The sequence below is a fragment of the Akebia trifoliata genome, chromosome 5, assembly GCF_017979445.1.
Source record: "Akebia trifoliata isolate Shusen 1 chromosome 5, ASM1797944v1, whole genome shotgun sequence".
NCBI lineage: Eukaryota > Viridiplantae > Streptophyta > Magnoliopsida > Ranunculales > Lardizabalaceae > Akebia > Akebia trifoliata.
Window position 1 is genome coordinate 6,951,401 of NC_141379.1, and position 21,907 is coordinate 6,973,307.

The 21,907-nt window shown below is 33.0% G+C and overlaps 2 protein-coding genes across 3 annotated transcripts; one reads left to right on the top strand and one right to left on the bottom strand.

The window, feature by feature from the left end:
* The first annotated feature begins 1,103 nt into the window (after window positions 1-1,103).
* On the top strand, window positions 1,104-5,799 carry LOC147401321 (uncharacterized). 2 transcript variants are annotated; one of them, XM_086442553.1, is made up of 3 exons: window positions 1,104-1,263; window positions 4,594-4,648; window positions 4,727-5,799. In XM_086442553.1, the coding sequence occupies exon 3, from the start codon at window positions 4,737-4,739 to the stop codon at window positions 5,544-5,546; it is 810 nt and encodes a 269-aa protein (XP_086298679.1). In that variant the 5' UTR covers window positions 1,104-1,263; window positions 4,594-4,648; window positions 4,727-4,736; the 3' UTR covers window positions 5,547-5,799. The 2 variants fall into 2 exon arrangements, with proteins under 2 accessions (XP_086298679.1, XP_086298678.1); XM_086442552.1 differs by lacking the exon at window positions 4,594-4,648.
* A 3,813-nt stretch (window positions 5,800-9,612) lies between these two features.
* LOC147401322 (uncharacterized) lies at window positions 9,613-12,456 on the bottom strand. The gene is made up of 6 exons (XM_086441569.1): window positions 12,210-12,456; window positions 11,809-11,906; window positions 10,957-11,202; window positions 10,406-10,649; window positions 10,026-10,107; window positions 9,613-9,934 (listed from the first exon to the last, which is right to left on the bottom strand). Exons 1-6 carry the CDS (start codon window positions 12,233-12,235, stop codon window positions 9,740-9,742), a joined length of 891 nt encoding a protein of 296 aa, XP_086297695.1. The 5' UTR covers window positions 12,236-12,456; the 3' UTR covers window positions 9,613-9,739.
* Window positions 12,457-21,907: the final 9,451 nt, after the last annotated feature.

The window sequence follows — 21,907 nt, forward strand, 5'->3', positions numbered from 1 at the left end:
AAAATTCAGGGTCGGTGAACATTTTATTTTCTTTGATCATTATTGTTTACATATTATTGTCGTTATTGCCTTAGTAACATGAATTCTATTTCACCATTTAACTCTAATGATCAAAGTTTGAGATGTTTTGTTTTCTTAGAACAAAAATGGGCAAAAAAATGATTGGTCCCAAGAGATCTACAATCAATATCGTCTCATTTAAAAACCATTAGGTAATGAAAATATGGTGTAATAGGCCCACATAAATACTATTTTGGGCCCATTGTCTCTGAGTGGAATCATATAGGACAATGAGTTTGATTGTGTTATATATATATAGGAACGGATCAAGGGACATATGAAAAAACAATGTAACATTAATAAATTTTCAAAATATGGGTTAGAAGTTTTGGATTGAGCTGATTTTTTTTTAGGATGATCCCTATGATGGGAAGATCATCCAAAAAACAAAAAAAGTCAGTCCAATCTAAAACTTCTAACCCCATTAAAAGTGATTTAGAATGTGGACCGTCGATTTTTTTTAATCAATTTTTGCCAATAATTTGTAAATCACTTTTGATGGATTTAGAAGCTTCAGATTAAGCTGATTTTTTATGAGGATGATTTTCTCATCATAGTGACCATCTACGCAAAAAATCAGTTCAATCCAAAATTTCTAACCTATATTTTGAAAAATCATTTTTTTACATATGACCCATGAACAGCCCCCATATACATATATATTACTAAATTTATAATTTTTGGATTTAGTATTTTATATGAGCCTAATAATAATTGTACTCAAGTTACTGAAATTGTTTGAATAGAGTGTTATAATATTGAAAAATGCTGGAATGACATAGGGCATTTATTGCGATGCTCACAATTGTGATGTGGGATGTGCACATAACCATAAATGTATTTTCTTGCAATACGAGTAAAAATCATCTACGATTATGCATGCATCTCCACGTCAGAATTGTGAGAATCACGGTAAATCCTGTGTCACAATATCTGTAATGTTTGAAGAGTGTGTTTCAATCTTTAATGAGGTTTAAGAAATTGGAGTATAATAAGTAAACGGTGAGGTGTGCCAAAATCAACTTCCTATAAAATGAGGTTCGGAAGAAGTTGGGTGATGTGATCGCAAGATCTAAAAAGAAAACAAATTGAAGGATGTTTCGTGAGGAGAGTTGGGAGGAAGAGATTTCTTCTTCTTTTCACCTCTTCTCGATCTTCTCCTCCTCTTCTTTCCTAAATCGTTGAATTTTCGACATATAATCGGTAAGAAAGACTTCTGCTTTAGAATTCCTCTTCAATTAATCTGTTATGTTTCTCATGATCTCCAAAAAATTGAAATTTTTTCACCTAGAATATCATCGATTCGGGTTAATTATTGATGTTGCCCTAGATTTAGGTTTTTTGTTCTTTATTGGATTGATTCGTGGATTTTATGTTGTTGTATGTGTGAAATTTGGAAACTTTGATATCTGTGTTGTTGGGATTACAATTTTATGTTGTATTTCTAGGGCTTTTATTGGTTGTTGTGTGTTTCTGATTAATGTCATTTTAAAGAGAAAATTCGTAAAACATGCACAATTTTTGTTAAAATTTCCATTTCAGTACACTGTTCATTTTAATTCCCTAAACATGCATGAACATGAGGTAGTGAGATCACACGTATTTATTTTAATTTTAAAATGACAATCTCGTTGATAAAAAAAAAACTAAAGCATGATGTAGTGATATTGTGACTTAATAAATCAGGTATTTTTACGGTAATTGCTGGTGCTGGTATTGGACTTGGTAACTTGTTTCTTGGAATTTAAGAATATTTTGATAACTAAAAGACCTAGTTCAATTGTTCATGAAAGACCATATCATTATTGTCATTTTTTTGGTGAGAATTATCGGTATCATGATCATCTTGTTTTGGGCCCTTTTGAGCTAAGAAAATTAGTTATCTTCTTGGGCATCAAGTTGAGGAGTCCTTGTAGGTTTATTTATCGGTTTGGTTGTATCCTTGAGTTGATCGTAGCTTAGACTTGGTTCATGCTTACTCTTAGAAGCACCATAAAGTTAGAAAAATTGTGTAAATTGGGACGCCCTTTGCAGATTTATTTCTGAAACTGATGCATTTTTTTCTGTTTTTACAATCCGTTTGTAATGTCTGTAGATATGAATTAAGGAGATGCAGGAGTAATAATTGGCCGTCAAAAACCCAGAGTTGGTGGGAATGACATTCCTATCTGCCAGCGTTTTTTTTGTATGGATAAGCTGGAGTGGACTTGAAGCCACGACCTCAAAGTTGCTTTGCAATGTGTCAAACCAACTGAACTATGGGTCTAAGCCCATATGCCAGTCTTGTCATTTCCAAAACATAAAAAGTAGGATTATATAACTCTGCGTGTACTATATAAATTTAATTTATGAATCGAATTAATTCAACAACTTTCTTTACATATTCTACTGTCTTATATTCAATTCCTCCACTTATGTTTAACTTAGAGATAAAAGACAAGAAATAGAACAAAAGAGACTAAGAGAGGAAGAAAACAGAAAATACAGTTAGTGTATAGTTTAGAAAAACAGAAAAATTAACATGTAAGCCATATGTTGAGCTGTCAGTGGGCCAGTTCGTGCCAGGCCGCGCCAGGCTCAAGAAAAATACTAATGTTTGGGCCCGATCCATATGTATACGGTCCTAATTTCAGACCATATCTATTTCTCTTTCGAAAAAATTGTCTAGATCCGAATTGGAAGTATTGGTTTTCCTTTTTATCCAACCCAATATGGAAGCTCCAAGTGTAATTTCAATTCGTAGAAAAACTCCATGTTTTTTAAGTATCCAAGTCAAAGAGGATACTTAGATGTCACTTGGCCAAAATAATACCTTTAAAAGAGAATATATTAGGAAAAAGTAAAGCAGCCAAGTTCAAGGGAGAATACTCTAGATCCCTTTTGATATTTCAAAATATTTTTCTTCTATTGGAAGGGGAAAAAAAAAAAAAAAACCCAAATTTGGAGATTTTTTCAGTCATGGAAGCTCCCTACAAATGGAATATGGAAGTTGGTCTAATAATATACACAATTAAAAAGGAGTGATTTGTGGCCCAATAAGCCCACCCGATCAAGTAACTAATTGAACCTAATCCTAATGCCCTAACTGGCCCATGGTTGATCAGGCTGAGTCGGATTGGAGCTCAACCCATTGGCAACTCTAAGCATACGCCTCGACTAAAAGGTGTATGCATCAGTCATGCCTAATATTGAGGCGTATGCCTCAGATGCCTTGAAAAACACTTGGTGCCATTTTTTATCTGGTTGGGGGTGTCTTAGATAGGATATTGATGAAAAATTATATCATTGCACCAGTTTTATCCTTGTTGGTTATTTTTCTACGTACAAAAAAAGTGATGAATCAGTTAATCATCTTTTGATCCATTATAATTTCACCTCAGCCATTTGGTTTTATTTAATTACTCTCTTCCAGATTTAGCGTGTTTCCCCAATTTCCATCTTCTCTCTCTTTTTCAAAGTTTGTATTCCATCTTTATGTGCAATAAAGGATTCTTTGATCTTTGGCTCCTTTTGCTATTTGTTGGAACTTATGGAAGAAACAAAATAATTGCGCTTTCGTAGGAAGTAGCACGCCATCTGTGATGGCATTTTAAGCCCTGTGTGCAAATCATTCAAGGATTTTAAGGGTGTATCTTTTGTGGATTCTCTTTTCAAAGGGAATTTTATTTGTAATGAGAGATTGTAATGTTCGATCATGGACTCGCTGTCTTGATTGTTGTTGTTATGTTATTTTTTGGTTATTTTTATAAGTATGTTGATTGTTGTTTGCTGTTTTTTTCTTCCTTCTTCTATATTTGGTAGGTGAGAGCCTTGTTTCTTTTGGTGCAAATCATTCCAAGATTTTAAGGATGTATGTTTTGCAGGTTTTCTTTTCAAAGAGGATTTTATATGTAATGAGAGATCATAATGTTCGACCTTGGATTTTCTCGCTGTCTTGATCGTTGTTGTTGTTGTTGTTGTTTTTTGTTTTGATAAGTATCTTGATTTTTGTTCCTGTTTTTCTTCTTCTTCTTCTTATAATATTTGGTAGGGCTCCCCGAGTTCCTTTCTTTCCCTTTTTGCCATATATCTTAAATTCAAGAAAAAATAATATCACTCCGCCCATAGTAACACAAATATCTGAAGGACTAAGAATCAGAAAGGTGAAGCTTGTGATAAGTCATTAAAGATAATATCATTTAATTATATCATTGATTTTCATTGCCAAATCAATCCAGGTCCCTAAATGATTGTGTTTGGGGTGAAAAGAAAGGAAATTACTATCACCCCAAATGTTTTGTTTGTGCTCTAATTATCTAAAAGAAAACTAAAATTTTATATTAATGCATCATTTTCTCCATAGATCTGCTACATGTATACATTTGTAATATTAATGTAGCTAATATGTGAAAAAAACATGAAATTATAGGTTTAAGATAAAAACATGTAATCGACTTAAAAGGTATTTTTATACCCAATTACACCCTAGGTTGTAGATCTCTTTGCTAGAATTTGTCATCATTCACTTCCTTACAAATTACCATTTCTTTTTAGGATTGGCTCCAAGGGGCAAAATGTTGTTGAAATTTAGAACTTGACAACCTTCAAGGTGCAGATTTATAGAGCCAACAATACTTCTTTTATGGATCTCTACAATTTTAACCACTAATGTTTCTTTCATAATCAGACTTGTTATCATGTGGAGTTTTGCTTCGAAATCCATATCTGGATCTATTGGACTGAAGCATGACTCTTCAAAGTTAAATCAAGCTAGTTCAGAGTGCTCGGATGACGAGGTTTCATCAAACACTAGCAGAGACGAAGGACTCGAATGCCCAATATGTTGGGAATCTTTCAATATCGTTGAGAACGTGCCTTATGTCTTATGGTGCGGCCATACCCTCTGCAAGAATTGTGTCCTCGGCCTCCAATGGGCCGTCGTAAAGTTCCCTGCTGTACCAATCCAACTCCCACTCTTCATTTCCTGTCCATGGTGCCACCTATTATCCTTCCGACTCGTTTACAAGGGGAATCTCAAATTCCCACGCAAGAACTTTTTCCTTCTCTGGATGGTCGAGAGCTTGAATGGTGATCGAGTGAACTCTCATTCCACATTTTGTGGAGACCATCAACCGGTTCGGTCTTCAAACAACATGTTAGCCCCAACAAGCCAAGTTAACCAAAGTAACCTCAGAAGGGCACCGTATGTACATCATCAAGAACAGTTGGAGCCTAGCCATGATCACGTAAGCATGGTTGCTACCTACCTCAACATAGAAAGTCTCCACTCTTCAATGCGAAAGTCAATAATTTTCTTTGTTCACTTAACCGCTAAGTTCCCATTGGTGGTAGTATTTCTTCTCATCATCTTATATGCAATACCTGCCAGTGCTGCTATCTTGGTCTTGTACATACTCGTTACTGTTCTGTTTGCACTTCCGTCTTTTCTTATACTATGCTTTGCATACCCTAGTTTGGATTGGCTAGTGAGAGAAATCATCACTTGAAATGCATTTGGTTCCTTTACTTATATGCATTTAGTTATGGTGTAATTCGTCCATCTGAATGTCTCAGGTAGTAGAAACTTCCAATGTGAAAATTTTCTACTTGTCTGCAGGTGCTTTGTTATGTATATGATCAGTGCTATTGTAAGAAGAAAATTGAAACTGATTTAAGGATTTGTTATAATTGATAATATTTATGTTCTTGTTTTATATGTAGATATAGCATTTGAGGATTTTCATCCTCACCCTTTGTTTTTGTTGTTGCTGTTGCCTCTGGAATTCATTTCTTTGGGGGTTCTTCCTTTTGACAGGTTCAATTCAACCCAATGAGAAAGGGTAAATTACCATTTCATGAGCTGAATATGATGAAATTCCGATTCCGGCTCACTGCTCATTTTAATTCCCAAAACATGAAGAGTGGGATTGCAGATTTTTCAAAGTGACTTTCTTGCCGATATAAAGTAGTGTGATTGCTGATTTTTTTTCTCAAAGTGGTTTATATAGCGACGATCCTGCTTATATAATCAGCGAGATTGCAACTTTTCAAATAAATATCAGTGATCTCGCTACTTCATATCAGTGAGATCGTCACTTTGGAAAATCTGCGATCTCACTGTTCATGTCTTGGGACTTAAAATGAACAGTGATCCGAAATGGGAATTTCGTCGAAAAATAGTTCAAGAAAATTCCTTTACTGCAATTGAGATTTTGGCATTGTAAGATGGATCTTTTGTGCTGCTGACTACCATTTTTTCCATGACTTCATATTATTCCTTTTGTTTTCATTTTTTCTTAGAATTTGGATATGTAAAAGAGGTCATCTAAATTAGAGAAAAAACAATACAAAATGTCAAATCCAATTATGAGAATTTACTGATTTTTTGAATAATCTATTATATTAATTTTAAATTGGGAGATGAATGCATTGAGAGATTGTAACTTTGGGGTCTGGATTCCTCTTCTACGTATTGAAATGATTTACATTATTTTGATTCTTATATTATTTCTATGAAAAAATTGAATCTAGAAAGAAATTAACTATTTTTGGGTATCATGAGTGCACCTTTTAAATGAACTACAAGTTATATACAGAAAATTTTAATAAATCTAATAAAAGAAAAAAAAAAAAATTCAAAAGATTATTGAACAGAGATTAATAATTTATTAACTTTTCAAAATTGATCAGGTTGTGGATTTTTATTTTTTATTTTTAAAGTGCCCAAGTAAACTTGGTAATTCATCCCAGAATCTTGCACGAGTCATATAGGTTCTCGAACGAGTCAATGTGCAAGATAATACACATTTGATTTCTTTACCAAAGGCACGATGTGATTCCTGCAACGCCCAACCAGCTTAGAATGGTACTAGACCCTAAAAATCACTTATTGGTAAAGCATAAAAATAATACATTACCTTGACATGACAAACGTCTTACACCATTGACAAATATTCTTCATTGATCTTGAACACTTGAAGATATCTAATACAAATCTTTCAATCTACTCCAAAGATTCGACATTGGTTATGTCGGCACCATTATTCATACACCTACGACCAACATTTAGTTTGTCGAGAATTAAGAGATGTATATATAACAGGGTCGACATACCAGTATTGGAACATCGATCACTTTAAGTTGAAATTGTCCAACACGTATTGGAATGAGAAAAGAGACTGTTCAAAGAATTTGCACAATAAAGTATTTTTTTTTTCAAAAATAAATAAATAATAATAATCAAAAGAAAAGGGGCATTTAAGTCATTTTCATTAGTCCATGGAAGAAGACCTAATTCAAGACTGTAATGTCATCAGTTTAAAAACATAAGGTATTTTAAATATTCAATAAAACGCCTACATTCGTCCTTGATCTCGACATTCTCTAATAGATTTATACAAAATGACCTCATCACCCTCCTTGCCAATTAGAAATCAAAATCCCTTTGATTTCTCTTCCTAAAACTAATTATCTTTAACCGACAAGGTAAATTTTTACCCAACCTTCATGTTGAGAGTAATAAATTTTAACCTTCAAATTTAAAGAAGATGATGGGAATTTTTGAGTAGAAAATGGCATAATTTTTTAAACAAAATAATATAGGATTTTTTTATTATTATTATAAAGGATTACGGTGAGGTAACGATGAATTGAAGATGTCAACTTTGAAAAAAAGGGAACTTATCATAGTATGGGTCTATCTAGTGAAGAACTATAAACTTTTCAAAATAGATATTGAAAAACAGAGTTGTAGATTGTGTCTTTATAAGTTATCAAGTCAAGTTGGTAATTTCATCCCTAATTTTTAAAATTTATGATGAGTGTTCTTGAACAAGTCAAACCCAATTATAGGAATTTACTTATTTTTTGAATTGTCTATTATATTAACTTTAAATTGGGAGATGAATGCATTGGGAGATTGTATCTTTTGGTCTGGATTCCTCTTGTGTGTATTGAGTTGATTTACTTTATTTTGATTTTTCTTCTATTATTTCTATGAAAAAATTGAATCTAGAAAGAAATTAATTATTTTTAGGTATCATGAGCCATGAGTGCACCCTTTAAATGAACTACAAGTTATATATAGAAAATCTAATAAATCTAGTAAAAGAAAAAAAAAAATTTCAAAAGATTATTGAACAAACAACAATAATTTATTATGGAAAAATAGATGTTTTTGTTAGCATCTATCTCATCACTGTATAAATCTACTTGAAATACTAGAAATGTACATATAATAATGAATAATGATTTTTTCGACATACTCCCCCATACTCTCCCCACGTGGCTGTGCATAGAACCATAAGTTGTTTTCCTCAAGATACACAACGGCATATATTTATGGGGTTGTAAATATATATTTTGAAAGTTTGGGATGAAATTACTGACTTGACTTGGTCACTTATAAAAAAAAATAAAGCACAATCTATAACTCCATCTATTTTTCATTGTCAATTTTGAAAAGTTGTAAGCTCGATTTTGATTAGATTCATTTTTTCAAAATATCCAAAATGCATATATAAAAAATAAAAAATAAACACTTGAATAAAAATTTACTTTTTTCTAATATTAGGAATTGATCCAAAATTCCCTTCCCTTAGTTGTTTTTTACCCAAAAGAATATGACAGGTCAGATCAGGGTTTTAAAACTCGTTTAATTTGACATCTCGTTTCGTCCATGAACGAGACCAAGTCATCACAGATGAGTTTTCCAATACATTTGACACGTTTCGTTCAATAATGAGAATAAATGGATGTGGGTTTTAAATCTCGTCCAATACATTGACTTGTCCGTCCGTCTCGTTGCTGGGTGATACCGAGACAAGTCAGGGATACGTCTCGGTCTCAGACGAATTTTGAAACCATGTATAGGAGATCTCTTAGTTGTGACCCATTGAATAATGAATCCCCAACACCATTTACAAGAAGGTAGATTTACCAAAACATGCACAACATTTTGCATATTTACCAAAACGGTACACTGTAGCAATTAATTCTGAAAACGGTAAATTTATCGTTTTCAGAATTAATTTTTTTTTACCAAAACGATAAAAACAGTAAAATATTTTTTTTATACCGAAAATGCCCTTTTTTTATTTTTTGACTGAAATTACGAAAATAAAATTGATTCCGTTAAAAAAAAATTGTAAATACATATGATTGTTGGATTACCGAAAGAGAGTGAATCTTTTTAGTTGGATTTTCATTTTTTTTAAAGCTAAAATTGTAAATATATATGTAAAACAAAAAAAGGGTATTTTCGGTAAAAAAAATATATTTTACTGTTTTTACCGTTTTGGTAAAAAATATTAATTCCAAAAACGTTAAATTTACCGTTTTCCGAATTAATTGCTACAGTGTACCGTTTTGGTAATTAATTTCTAAAACTCTACCGTTTTGGTAAATTATTCTTACAAGAATCTCTCTTTGGCTTGCCAGGCTTATAGTAAGCTGTTTCCCCACACTTTCCACGAAACAATATATTAAATCAAAAGAGTTAGGACCTGATGCTGAGATTTTGTTTCTATTATTGAGTATTTATTTCTTATTAACCTGTAATATTGTGTAATTTATATATAATATAGGCTTGAGACTTGAGACTTGAGTTAATGAGGTAACAACACATGAGAGAATTTTTGTAGACTTTCAAAGATTAAAAACTCATTGATGAAGCCTAGTTAAACATCATTATTCTTGATATTTAGAAGCAGAAGAAACATGTAACAGGAGTCTTCCCTGTTGATCTGATCTTCTTTGTCTTTTCTTTTGCTTCTGTTTCTTGATTTTTTCTTCTCTCCTCTGTGGTTTCTCTTGCCTTGTTAACAAATTTATTAATGATTACTACATCATCCTGGAAGTGTTGCAAGGCCTTCAACCTTTTTTTCTCCAGTCTACTCTGTAGTTTCAGGAAATAATAAATCAGTTCCCAATGTCACAATCTTAGTTAATTTTTGAAAGAAAAAAAAAAATGTAAGCAAAACCTCAACCTCTCTTCTATCCATTCGACGTCTGGCTTTGTTCTTGTTCTTGGTCTCCCATGAAAGAATTGTCAACTTCAGCTTCTCATGCCTAAAATGAAAATTTCTGCTTAGTAATCAATGATAACACCCAATGCCAATGCCTTGAATTATAGATTATTATTTATGTATTTTGTTTCTTGGTCGTGTTTTAATCTAATGGTTATGATAAGTTTCTCTTTGGTAATCATATAAATTTTCATGCTAGTCTTGAATCCTTGATGTTTAGGTTTATTGATTGTTTCCTTTCGTCTTGTATTTAAGAAATCGAGACTTGCCCACAAAGATTGAGCTAACCCCGGGGCATGCATGACTCGATTTGTTTGTCCAATTATGTGATTTGAAGTCACCTTTTTTCTATCCTTGCCATTTCATTCTTCTCCCATTTGTCTAGTTTTGATTCTCTGCCTCCAGACACCGATGCGTTCCCCTCCGAACTTCTTATGTCGTCTATTGAGAGTTTAGCATCCACAGTGGGTGTAGAGATTGGTCTTCGTTTCATATCAACTGCATTTCCAATAGTTGCTGCACTCATGTATGCATCAGCAAAAGTTGGAGTCCTTTTGATTGTTGGGGCAGCCGTATTCTTTTGATCTGTTAATTTGTTTCATGGAAGCTTTACTTAGTAAAAGAACTTCATTAATTTTCCTGAAAATTGAAGATTAATTGAAACTTGAACAATGGTTAGAAAATTGGCAAATTTACCAAAACATGCACCACATTTCGACTATTTACCAAAACGGTAAAAAAAATTTACATTTTACTGTTTTTACCGTTTTGGTAAAAAAATATTAATTCCGAAAATGGTAAAATTACGTTTTCGGAATTAATTGCTACAATTTACCGTTTTGGTAATTAATTATGAAAACTCTACTGTTTTGGTAAATTTCTAGAAAATTACCAAGAGAATGCTCATTTTCTTTTGCTTTCTTTCCTGAAAATCGTCTAGAAAATCTACCAATATCTGACGACCCTTCTTTGGTTTCTTCTTTTACGGTCTTGCTTTTGATCAAAGAGGTTTCAAGTGAGTTGATGGCAAATGTAGCTGCACCAATCACCGTTGCGAACTCGCTTCCATCGCTATAATCGTAATCCTTACTTGTTTGGCTAGAAAATCGTCTTTGGCACCAATTCTGGACCTTCCTCTCTACAAAATAAAACAATTGTTGGGTTGGTTTCTTTGATTCATTGATTTATTTTTCATCTCTATTGGGTGTTTTACATGGGTGGATATAAATTTTTGGTCCAATTTCGTAATCAGATACGATTTTGAAATATTCACTTACCCAGATAAATTCATCCATCAATGTAAAATTTTTGTACTAAAATTAACTTTACCCATTTAACTTTTCAAAAATTTTAAAGCAAAAGGGCATAAAGGCATGGACAAATAAATTTATTGGAGTTCACAAATAATTTTAAAAGAATAATGTTGAAGTGACCTCAAGATTATATCTCGTGTAGGAATCATAGGTGCTTTTCACCGAAATACAAATCAAAAAGCATCTATGGTTCCTACACACTTTCACTCTAGGATGTGCGATATGAGGTACAATCTTGAGGTCACTCCAGCACGACTCAATTAAAAAATTGTATCAAGTTATGTAATTGGACCAAAAGTTTTATCCGTTTCCAGTATCATTAAGATGGCCATATGTCTATGTGTGGCTTTATCTTCCACACCCAGATATCTTTGAAGAAGGGAAATAAATAAAAAAAAAGAAGAGAGAACTTTATATCCATGAATACTTACCTCCTTTGAAGGATAATGTCTGTTGTAGTGGTAATATTCTTTCATTTTTGTTGTTGGCCATTTCTTGGCTCTCTTGTCCAAAACCAGAAAATCTCACACTAACATACTTGTCAGAATAAAACATAATGATAATTTGTTCATTGGATTGGAGAATTTATTAGCAAAATATAGAAATAAGACATCATAGAAACATTGATTTTCTAAGACTATATAAATGAAGCTTGAGGAAGATTATATAATGAAGCAGCCATGGCGAAATTACTTATTTGTAACAAATACACATTACTTCGAAATTGAAATTGATAATATTTCTTGTAATTTGTCTTGATGCAATAATTATTATAGGTATTTCGAAATATACATTAATCTCAAAGATTGTTAGGTGAACATCAGGTTTTTACCTCATTTGCTTAACCAAATTTTCCATTCTTTGAGACCACAGCGGTCAACGTTCCACGTCGTTTGAAGTTTCTGAAAATGGGTTCGAATGCATGGAAGGGAAGGACCATGGAGGTGTTTATTTGAAGAAAAAAGCCTAGAGAGGAAGGAAGGTTTGTGAAGATTCTTCTTTGTGTTCAATAATAATAGCTAGATAGATAATATGAGAGGGGGCCAATCAAATTAGCATAACTTTGCATGAAAGTAAGGGTCTTCCTTCTTTCTTCCCTTTTTTCTATTTTTCTTGATTCCTAGGTTTCTGGTTGTTCATGGTTTTATGCTTTATTTCCATACAAAGTCAGATTTAATTGTTAAGGTGTGAATTGTGAAAGAGGAATTTGGAACAATTGAATCCTACTTGATATTTCCTTTCTTTTGTTTCAAAATAATGGGCTATTTGACATGGTTTTAAACAATGAGCTAATCAAGACTCACTTAGACAAAAGCAGGCTAGGCCCATGGCCTTTCAATGAAACAACTAGGCCTTTGGGTCATTGTGGTTGGGCTAGCTACTTAAGCCTACAAGACTCTAACAATTGGGCCCAAGTTAGGAATAAATAAATAAAAAACACATCTGCCCCTAAAAATTAAAACTTGGGACACTTAACCATTTCACTCATATTTTCTGATCACTCTAAGAGCAACTCCAACTGGTCTCTATATTTTTGACAAGCCCTCTGTTTTACTATTCACATCTCTAGATTTGGAGACGAAGAAGTAATTTAGAGATGATCTCTATTTCACTATTCATTACATGTAAACACCAATTGTGTCCTTGCTTTTTTACATAAATGTCATTCTTGACTTTGATTTTTTAATAAAATATGCTCTAAATATAATTTTTGTCCCCTACTTATTTTTAATTATTATTATTCAATTTTTTAATTTTTTAGACAAATTCAATTGATAGAAATCTAAACAAATTAAAAAATATTTTTTTTTTAATTTATTTTAAATGGTTGATTTTTTTTTTAATTGGGGTGTAACAAGTAAAGTTGGGTTGTTAATAGTAATTTTATCATTTTTTTAATTATGTGACCATGAATTAGAAACGTGAATAGTGATTTAGAGGGTAGTATGCATTGGAGATGAATTTAGTTTAGAGGAGAGCATTTTCTAAATTCAGAGAAGATACCAATATAAATAGGGATATTTATTAAAAAATGATCAACTTTTGACAAATTTACGATTCCGGCTCATTGTTCATTTTAATTATCAAAACATGAACAGTAACGAATTCGCAGGTTTAAAAGTGACAATTTCACAAGTTTAAAGTGACTATCTCATTACCATTCACATTTTGGTAATTAAAATGAACAGTGAGCCGGAATCGTAAATTAGTCAAATTTAACTAATGAAATGGAAGTTCACACGAGACACAAAATGGAGGTTTAAGTTGGAGTTGCTCTTATGGAGCACCTTTACTTTATATAAAGGTCATGTAGCTAGGCTTGTTAATTTAACCAATTAACACCCTCATATGTTGATGGCACAGCAATGTTCCTTGAGCACTTCTCAATATTTTCATGCAAATTTGTATTATATTCTTCATTTGTTTTTTTTCGTCTTCTAAATTCAAATCTAATGTCTAAATCTGATCCAAATATAGACGAACTAACTATATTATTATATAGGTGTAATCTACCAAAGGGTTTCCTTGTCTTAAATAGCATTAGGGCAAACCCCACCAGGGGCAGAGCTAGGATTTTCTTGTAGTGGGGGCAAACTACGGTTAGTTGTATAGTTGAAGAACTTGAAGACGAATGATTTAAGAGAGAAATTCAGAGGTTTTTGGTTAGAAGTTGAAGAAAAGGATATTTAGATCATTTCTTATTAGTATATAAGAAGGCCTAGTCAAGAAGCAACGTTTGGGGGGGGGGGGGGGGGGGGGTTACAAATGGAGTTAATGGAGTTAGTTGAAAATATAGGGGTGTCTCAAAGTTGTATGGGAGCAATTACCCCCACCAAGAGTCCCACCTGTCCTAGAATACTGTTGTTTCATCAAATAGGACATCTCCATGTAGGCGCCACCAATCTGCCACGTTGGTGCCTCAAATTGTTAGTACGGTCTCTGAGCGCGTTCCATATGTGATTTACTAGCCGTACATTTGCCAAATCTTGGATCAAGTCCAAGCTAGTTTTTCTTTTTTTGATTTTTTTTATCTAAGTTTTTCCATAAAATATATAGGGCTGTGGTGTTGGACTGCCAATTTGGTAATCCATTTGAGGTCAACAACTCATTAATTTTGCATATATAAGTATTTAACTAATGAAAATCGATCCATCCAAATTGAACCCCGGTCAGACCTCAGTCCGACCAATTAATCAAAATTTTGGTTGGATTATAGGTTTGGTTTTTAAAACATTGCGTTACATTCCTCTTTCTTGGCTCCTTCCTCTCACGATGATGAGGAGACCCCTCCTTGTCTCCCATAATGATGACACTCCTTTGACGTCGTAACAAATTTGAACCACACACATTTTCTCTTAGCAACTCAATGTGTTTCATATATATGGATGCCACGTAAGCATGGGGCCTAAGGGTGACGATCATGCGACACGTGTCCAATCAATGTTTTATGCAAGTAGCTCACGACATGTGTCCTCTTGCAGTTTACGCCATCAACAATAAGCTAACCTAAAATACTATTATACCTCGATAATTGGCTCAAGTCAATGGAAATTTCAAACCGATAAGCGGTTGATACTAGTGACTAATCCTTAGACAACACCATGGTCTATGGTCTGGGCAATGCCCTGATATGGGTCTGGTCCGCTGTCTACAGGGATACCCAGTTATCAAAATAAAAAAATTAAAAAACAAAATACTATTATACTCCTAGTGTAATGATTTTCTAACGCCCCCTCTAACACACGCCCTTCTACGCCTCCATCAGAGAATCGTAGGTCAGTTGCCTTAGAATACACATATAATCATAAATCCTTTTCTTATGTATCCCAAGGCAACTGATTTACGGTTCAGTGATCGGGGCGTGCGCCAGAGGGGAGTGTCATATTATCACAACACATACTCCTAACTACTAATATTTAAAGGTCAGGATCTATTGACTCCTAAGAATGACTTGTGAAAAAAATACATGATCCCAACTCTTTAAACACAAAATCCAATGGTTGAAATTTATCCTTAGGATAAATATCTCTGAGATTTGTGTTACTAAGATACTCATAAATCTCAACTATTGGATTTTGTGTTTAAAGGGTTGGGATCATGTGTTTTTTCATAAGTCATTTTTAGGAGTCAACGGATCCAACCCATATTTAAATACCTAATAATCGGACAATATGCTTTTGAAGAAGATCATAGTAGGTTATGTATGGCAATTTGACGTCGAAGAAACCACAGAAAAATGTATATTTTTGGCTTCTTTTTTTTTTTCTTGAACAGACTAGTTTTACAAAAACCGGATAGAATTATTTAGAAAAGAAAACATAATTTTCATCCAAAATTTGTAGGCCTTTGCTTATTTGGTTGGAGGTGTAAGATTTCCAGCAAAAATGACAAAAATCGTTGCCAAATGGATTCTGAAATTCTAGAAGTCCAAGATTTCTCACAAACGGATTTCTTAAATGATCACCATTCATTCTAGCACAATCATAAAAGAGAGATTCTATCGGAACACCAACTTTTACTTTCAACACACCAATCTTTTTTGTATTCAAACCAGTAGTTGTTGGACATAGATGTGTTATAAGTAAAAGTTGGTGTGTTAATAGAATCTTTCTTATAAAATTACCCAACTTTACAGAGATCCCTCAGAAGTCATAAGTCATGGGTACACGTTCTTCCCTTGTCCACTCCCACTCCAAAAATACCTTGACCTAGGGTTAGTCAAACCTTTGGTTAAACTTGTTATATCAAGGGCATGTGTTTCAATAATTTGACCGGTTCCACCATTATTGACTTTTCAATTTCCTTTTAATTGTACGTAGTTGTCTCATTGGCATGGACTGAGGCCCTCATTCCATTCATGTGGACTGTTTGCTCAATTGACATATAATTTTCTAAGGTTCATGGTTTAGTTTATATTACCATTTTTTTATTTTTAATGATAAAAAACTTTGAAAATGGACCATTACTCAATTTCCACATTTAAAATGGGATGATCAATGACACCCGAACGTGTTTTTAAGTGCCATATCTTTCTCAATTTTCATTTTCGAAAAGAATCCATCTCTCCCAAACTCATTTGTGAGAGATAAGTATACAAACAATGCTTGTAACGGTTGGATTTTAATTGCATATCTGGAACTTATGTTCCATGTCAGCCACTTGCCACATCATCTTCATTCCCCCATGCACTCCAAACTTGAAGAAACCCAAATCGATTTTCTCTCTCCCTCTTCAAAACCCTAGCAAACCTACCTATCCGCGACGGCCGACAACCTCGCTCCAAGAGTGAGAGAGAGAACTTGTCAATTGTTTGAACTTGGTTGCCGATTGGAACAAGTTTGTTGGTCATCGCGCTGGATAACTAAGTTTAGGGCTATTGAAGGAGAGGCAAAATTGATGAGTTTCTTTGGGTTTGGAGTGTGTGGAAGGACAAAGGTGATGTGGCAAGTGACCAACGTGGAAAATAAGCTCGAGACACGTGATTAAAATCCAACAGTTAAAAGCCTAGTTCGTATTCTTCTCTTGAAGATGCCTTTAAGATACGTTTATTATTTTACCTTAATTAAAAAATAATACTATTTTGGCCATTGTATAATAGCATTTTTGTAAATATCAAAAAAAAATCTTATAAGCATTTTTGTAAAAATATTTTTGATACAAATATCAAAATAAGTATTTTTTTTTTTTTTACACAATACATTTAAATAAAAAAATCAAAGTTGTGAAAGATACTAACATTCCTTTGAGATACTCTAGGAAGTTAGATAAGTGAATCCTATGATCCTTTGGCATTAGGATTACTTGTTTGAGAAAATGTAAGCTCAAACGATGGAAGTACCCATCAACTATTGACACTCCATCTGTAACTTGTGCATTAAGGAAGATGGAGCATGGGTTTGATAGCAATAGGTCAAATTGGAGGTAATGGTGGTTGGGCTCAATTGTGGAGGTGAGTAGGAACATGAGTGAAGGGATGACATGGAAAGAAGGGAAGTGAAGGTATTTCTATGATCATTTGGATTACTTTGTGACATGTATGTCATGGTCGCGTTTTCCCTCTGAGCAATAAGGTACGAGGATTCTCTATTTCTTAGCTTTAACAAATATTGTGATGCACGTCTTGGGCTTCCAATGTGTCATACTCTAATCATTTCGAAGTTAATCTTGGAGTCGATCTACTAGGACCAAGATCATGTCTAGATCAAAGCCAGGACCTTATTATATTAGGTCTTTATTGGATTGAATCATGTCCATTTCAATAGATATGTGTATATAATTGATATACATCACATGTTTACACAAAACATATAACATAATGTATATACTTTCTCCTATATTAAGGATCAAATCCTTTTTAGAGTGGGACCTTTCATATTAGTCACAGAGTCATATTAGAGTAACAAAGACTTTTACATCATTTCACACATTGCCGACATGGAGGTGCCCACAAAACCATTGATGCTTTTCACGACACACATCCACATTAGTATTGTGTGAAATGATGTAAATTTCAATGTTCAACATTTTTCTTAGTCATATCAGCATAGGTCCAATTTTGAGTATGATTCAATCCAATGAAAATCCTATTCCCATGGACAATCCATGTTAATGTACACTACACAAATAGTAATATATGTCAATATGCTTAGGGCTCATATCCTCCTTTAATGGCGCCATAGATATGGCAGAGGAGGAGCTATCAGAATAGTTATGTATTTTGTTGAAATTATTTATCAGACCATTTTTTTTAGAGTAGGGATCCATAAAGGTGTCTCTTTCCTAACCAAGGTCAGATACCTTTGTTATGGATCCCTACTCTCTCTTTTAATATTTCCAATTTTATAATCATTTTATAGATAATTTAATAAATTAACCATTGGGTCCTTGATTTGAATGTAGGTTCACAATGAAGATAAATGTGGTAATACATCATTTTCATAAAAATAATAATTACAAAATGAGTATATGACAAGTTTCATTGAACACCCTATGGAAAATTTATATTATCATAAATATATATTAATTTATATGAATGTTGATAGTGTGGAAGATTAGAAGCAAAGAAAAGAAAGAAAGTGATGTAGTTTGAGAAAGGAATGCCCTAGCTTTGAAGTCACGAATGTCTGCTTGACAAGGCCCACCCCATCCATGATTTACACATTCATTCATGATGACTAAGTCCTGAATATTAAATACAGAGATCTTCAACCTCACAATTCATTTTCTCCAATATTAACTTCCATCACATGAAATAAATTCCTTGACCTTAATACTCAGCCCTAGGATTTGCTTAAAAATAATGCTAAAGTGACCTCAAGATTGGATCTCACATCGTAGACCCTGACGTGAAGTGTATAAGAACCATAGAACTTTTCCTCGAGACACAATTGAAAAAGCATCTATGGATCTTATCCATTTTCACGTCATGATGTGAGATATGAGGTCTAATCTTTTTGGGCACTTGAACACGACTCTTTGCAAAATAATGAGAGATAACGAGACTTGAGCACTCCTAAAGCTTATAGGAGACATTGAAGTTGTTTTATACTAAACTAGTACATGGTCTACTGAATCATCATTGACCTACTTTTCCAATTTACATGTGTCTTGTCACTAGAAGGTTATGACCATATTGTGGAATAAAGGAGAAAGAAAGGGATGCTTAGGATAAGTTAGAAAAATATCGATAATGTATGGCAATTATTTTGCCAAAGATGCTCTTTTGCATTAGCAGAACTCACATGTAAAATAGTCAAATTTTCTTGTCCAGACCAAATCAAGTCATTCAATTAGATTGTGAAATTAAACTATTGTCAACCTTCTTAGAATGTTATCCCTTGACTTGTCAACAACGGTGTACTCATCTAAACTGATTGAAAAATACAAACCATCTCTCTATTCTCTCTCTCTCCTCTCTTTTCTTTCATTTGGATCTTCCCTCTTTCCCTTTCTTGATTGGAAAATCTTAGAGGGACTTGATCTTCATACTGCATTGATGTGGTGGTCATGATGCATTTTCTCGAGATATGAGTGAAAAGTATTTATAGTTATGTGTGCACCTTTTCATCAATGCAGTTTGAAACGAAGTCTCTCAAGCACGACTCTCTGCTTGATTAGGTTTGCCTATAGACTTTTTAGCCAAAATACCGACTTATTTGAAATGACAAAAATGTTCTCATTAAAACTTTTACCTACCCCTCTCTCTATAGTTGGGTAAATCTATTTTTTATGAGCTCAGATGATGGTGGAATTGAACCCAGATCATGATCCCTTGGCTCATGAAAAATGACTCATGGAAAAAACACATGATTCCAGCTCTTTAAACTTAAAATCCAATGATTGAGATTCATCATCGAGTTAAGTATCTCTGAGACATCTATTATCAAAACATGTATAAATCTCAACGATTAGATATTGTTTCTAAATGGTTGGGATCATGTGTTTTCTTGCGAGCCATCACTCATGAGTCAATGGATCCCAACACTTTTACATGTGGTAAAATACATAGACTTTACTAATTGTGTGTTTTAGAACGCACAAGACCCAAACCAATGACTTGCTTTTCAGAGGGAAAATCACTTGAGCTAGGGTTGTCAATGGAGCAAACAAAACCAAAATCAAATACCATAACTCTGAGTCTAGATCGATGTTTTGGATTTCAATAAGGTTTCAATCCGATATATTATTGGATTGGGTTTGGATCAATCATATCCTGATCTGATTAGGCCAAACCTAATTTTCTATTAAAAAAAAGGTTTGGCCCAATCCTAACATGATTTGATTGTTAATGGATTAGATCTAAATCAGAGTATTGAGATCTAATATATATATAAAAAAGAACTTGACCTGATAAGGTTTGATTTGATCCTTATCAAATCAATCTCAAATTTGATTGGATTCTTATTGGATATGTATCAAATCAACCTCGATCCAATCCGGACCTGATCTATTGACAACTCTAACTTGAACATCTATATATTTTGTCAAAATTACCGAATCAATCTTCCTTTTAATATTTATGAGCCTGATCAGATACCCACTTTTGTATAAGAAAAATGAAAATAATTATTTAATATACGATCATTGTAAAAACAATTTATTTAATTTACCTTTAGGCCCTTGAGTTGAAAGTAGACTCAAAAGTTAAATACATGAATGGAAAATTAGACCATACATCAAATAATGTTTTTATAAAAATAATAATTACTAAATTGGGTATATAAGCTTTTTTTTGAAAATCACCCTATTGGTAAATCCATATTATTATAATTAGAAACATAGGACATCTATATTTTTACCTGCATGTACAATTCTAATAAATCGTATGTATCTATATATATATATATACACACTAGAGTTCACCTAGGCACATGCCTCCTCTTTGAGATTAAAAGGGTAAAAGTGAAAACAAATAAAGTTAAGAACTATTATTAAAAGAAATTGAGATTAAGGGGTAAAAGTTAAAATAATAATAAAATGGAATAAAAGAGTAAAAAGTGAAATATAGTAAAATTAGATGGAGTGAAGAGAAAAGACAATAAAATGAGTTAAATGAGTAAAAAAATAATATAGTAAAGTAAGAGAGGGTGAAGAGGAGAGACAATGATTCTAGTTAGATAAAATGTTCATGGATGAAAGTATGCCGCTCACAAAAGTGGGCCCTATAATTATATTTTATTAGATGGACATTCATACAAGTAAAGGTATGAATGTGGACATATAGTAAGTAGTGACCTTTTTTTTCTCATAGCCCAATAACCATTTGACAGGTGGTGTAAATGACGTAAATAATAAAAGAGATAGTTTTTTCCTCTTATTCACACTGAAAAATGAAACTTTCTTGATTGGATGACTTTGTAGCATTCAAAGACATAATTTGGTGCCATGGGATTGTAGAGGAAAAATTCTATAACTTAAAAAAAAATTGAATAAAAAAATTATTTTTCACCATTGAATTTTTATTTTAAATTTGGGTTCTCAGATCAAGTTAGGAAGAAATTTTATTTTATTTATTTTAGAATCTGAGTTTTTTCATGAAATACAGAGGGCTATAGTGTTAGATTGCCAATGCGATAATCCATATGGGCCCACCAATCAATGTTAAGATTTGAAATCTAAAATTAAAATATGCGGGTAGAGGATGTGTAGGTAGGAGAGAAATTGTGTCTCTATTGCTTACATCATTTGCACCACATGTCAAAAAACTGTTGGGCTGTGAGCAAATTTGCTTACAAGACTGTGAGCTAAAAAAAAAATCACTCATATAGAAAATGAGATTGGCACAAAAGGAAAGAATGAAAATGACAGGAGTTAAGATGTGTTTTTTTAAAGTCATGAATGTTTGTTTGATAAGACTCACCCATGATTGATGCATTCTTGACGAAGACCTAATAGAGAGAGATCTATCTTTAATATTATTTATTAATTTTCTCCATTCTCAAAACATATTTTAATTTCCATTATATAAAACAAGTTCACCTAGTTCTATGGTCAGTTGGGCACTGATATCAGTTCTCATACAGCTGGTAG

Excerpts from the sequence above, each read along its gene's own strand:
- LOC147401321 (XM_086442553.1), top strand. The coding sequence starts at position 4,737 with ATGTGGAGTTTTGCTTCGAAATCCATATCTGGATCTATTGGACTGAAG.
- LOC147401322 (XM_086441569.1), bottom strand. The coding sequence starts at position 12,235 with ATGGAAAATTTGGTTAAGCAAATGAG. Across the intron at positions 10,650-10,956 it reads AGAAAATGAGCATTCTCTTG|ATCAAAAGAATACGGCTGCC; the intron begins GTAATTTTCTAG and ends ACAAATTAACAG. Across the intron at positions 10,108-10,405 it reads ATGGCAAGGATAGAAAAAAG|GCATGAGAAGCTGAAGTTGA; the intron begins GTGACTTCAAAT and ends TTTTCATTTTAG.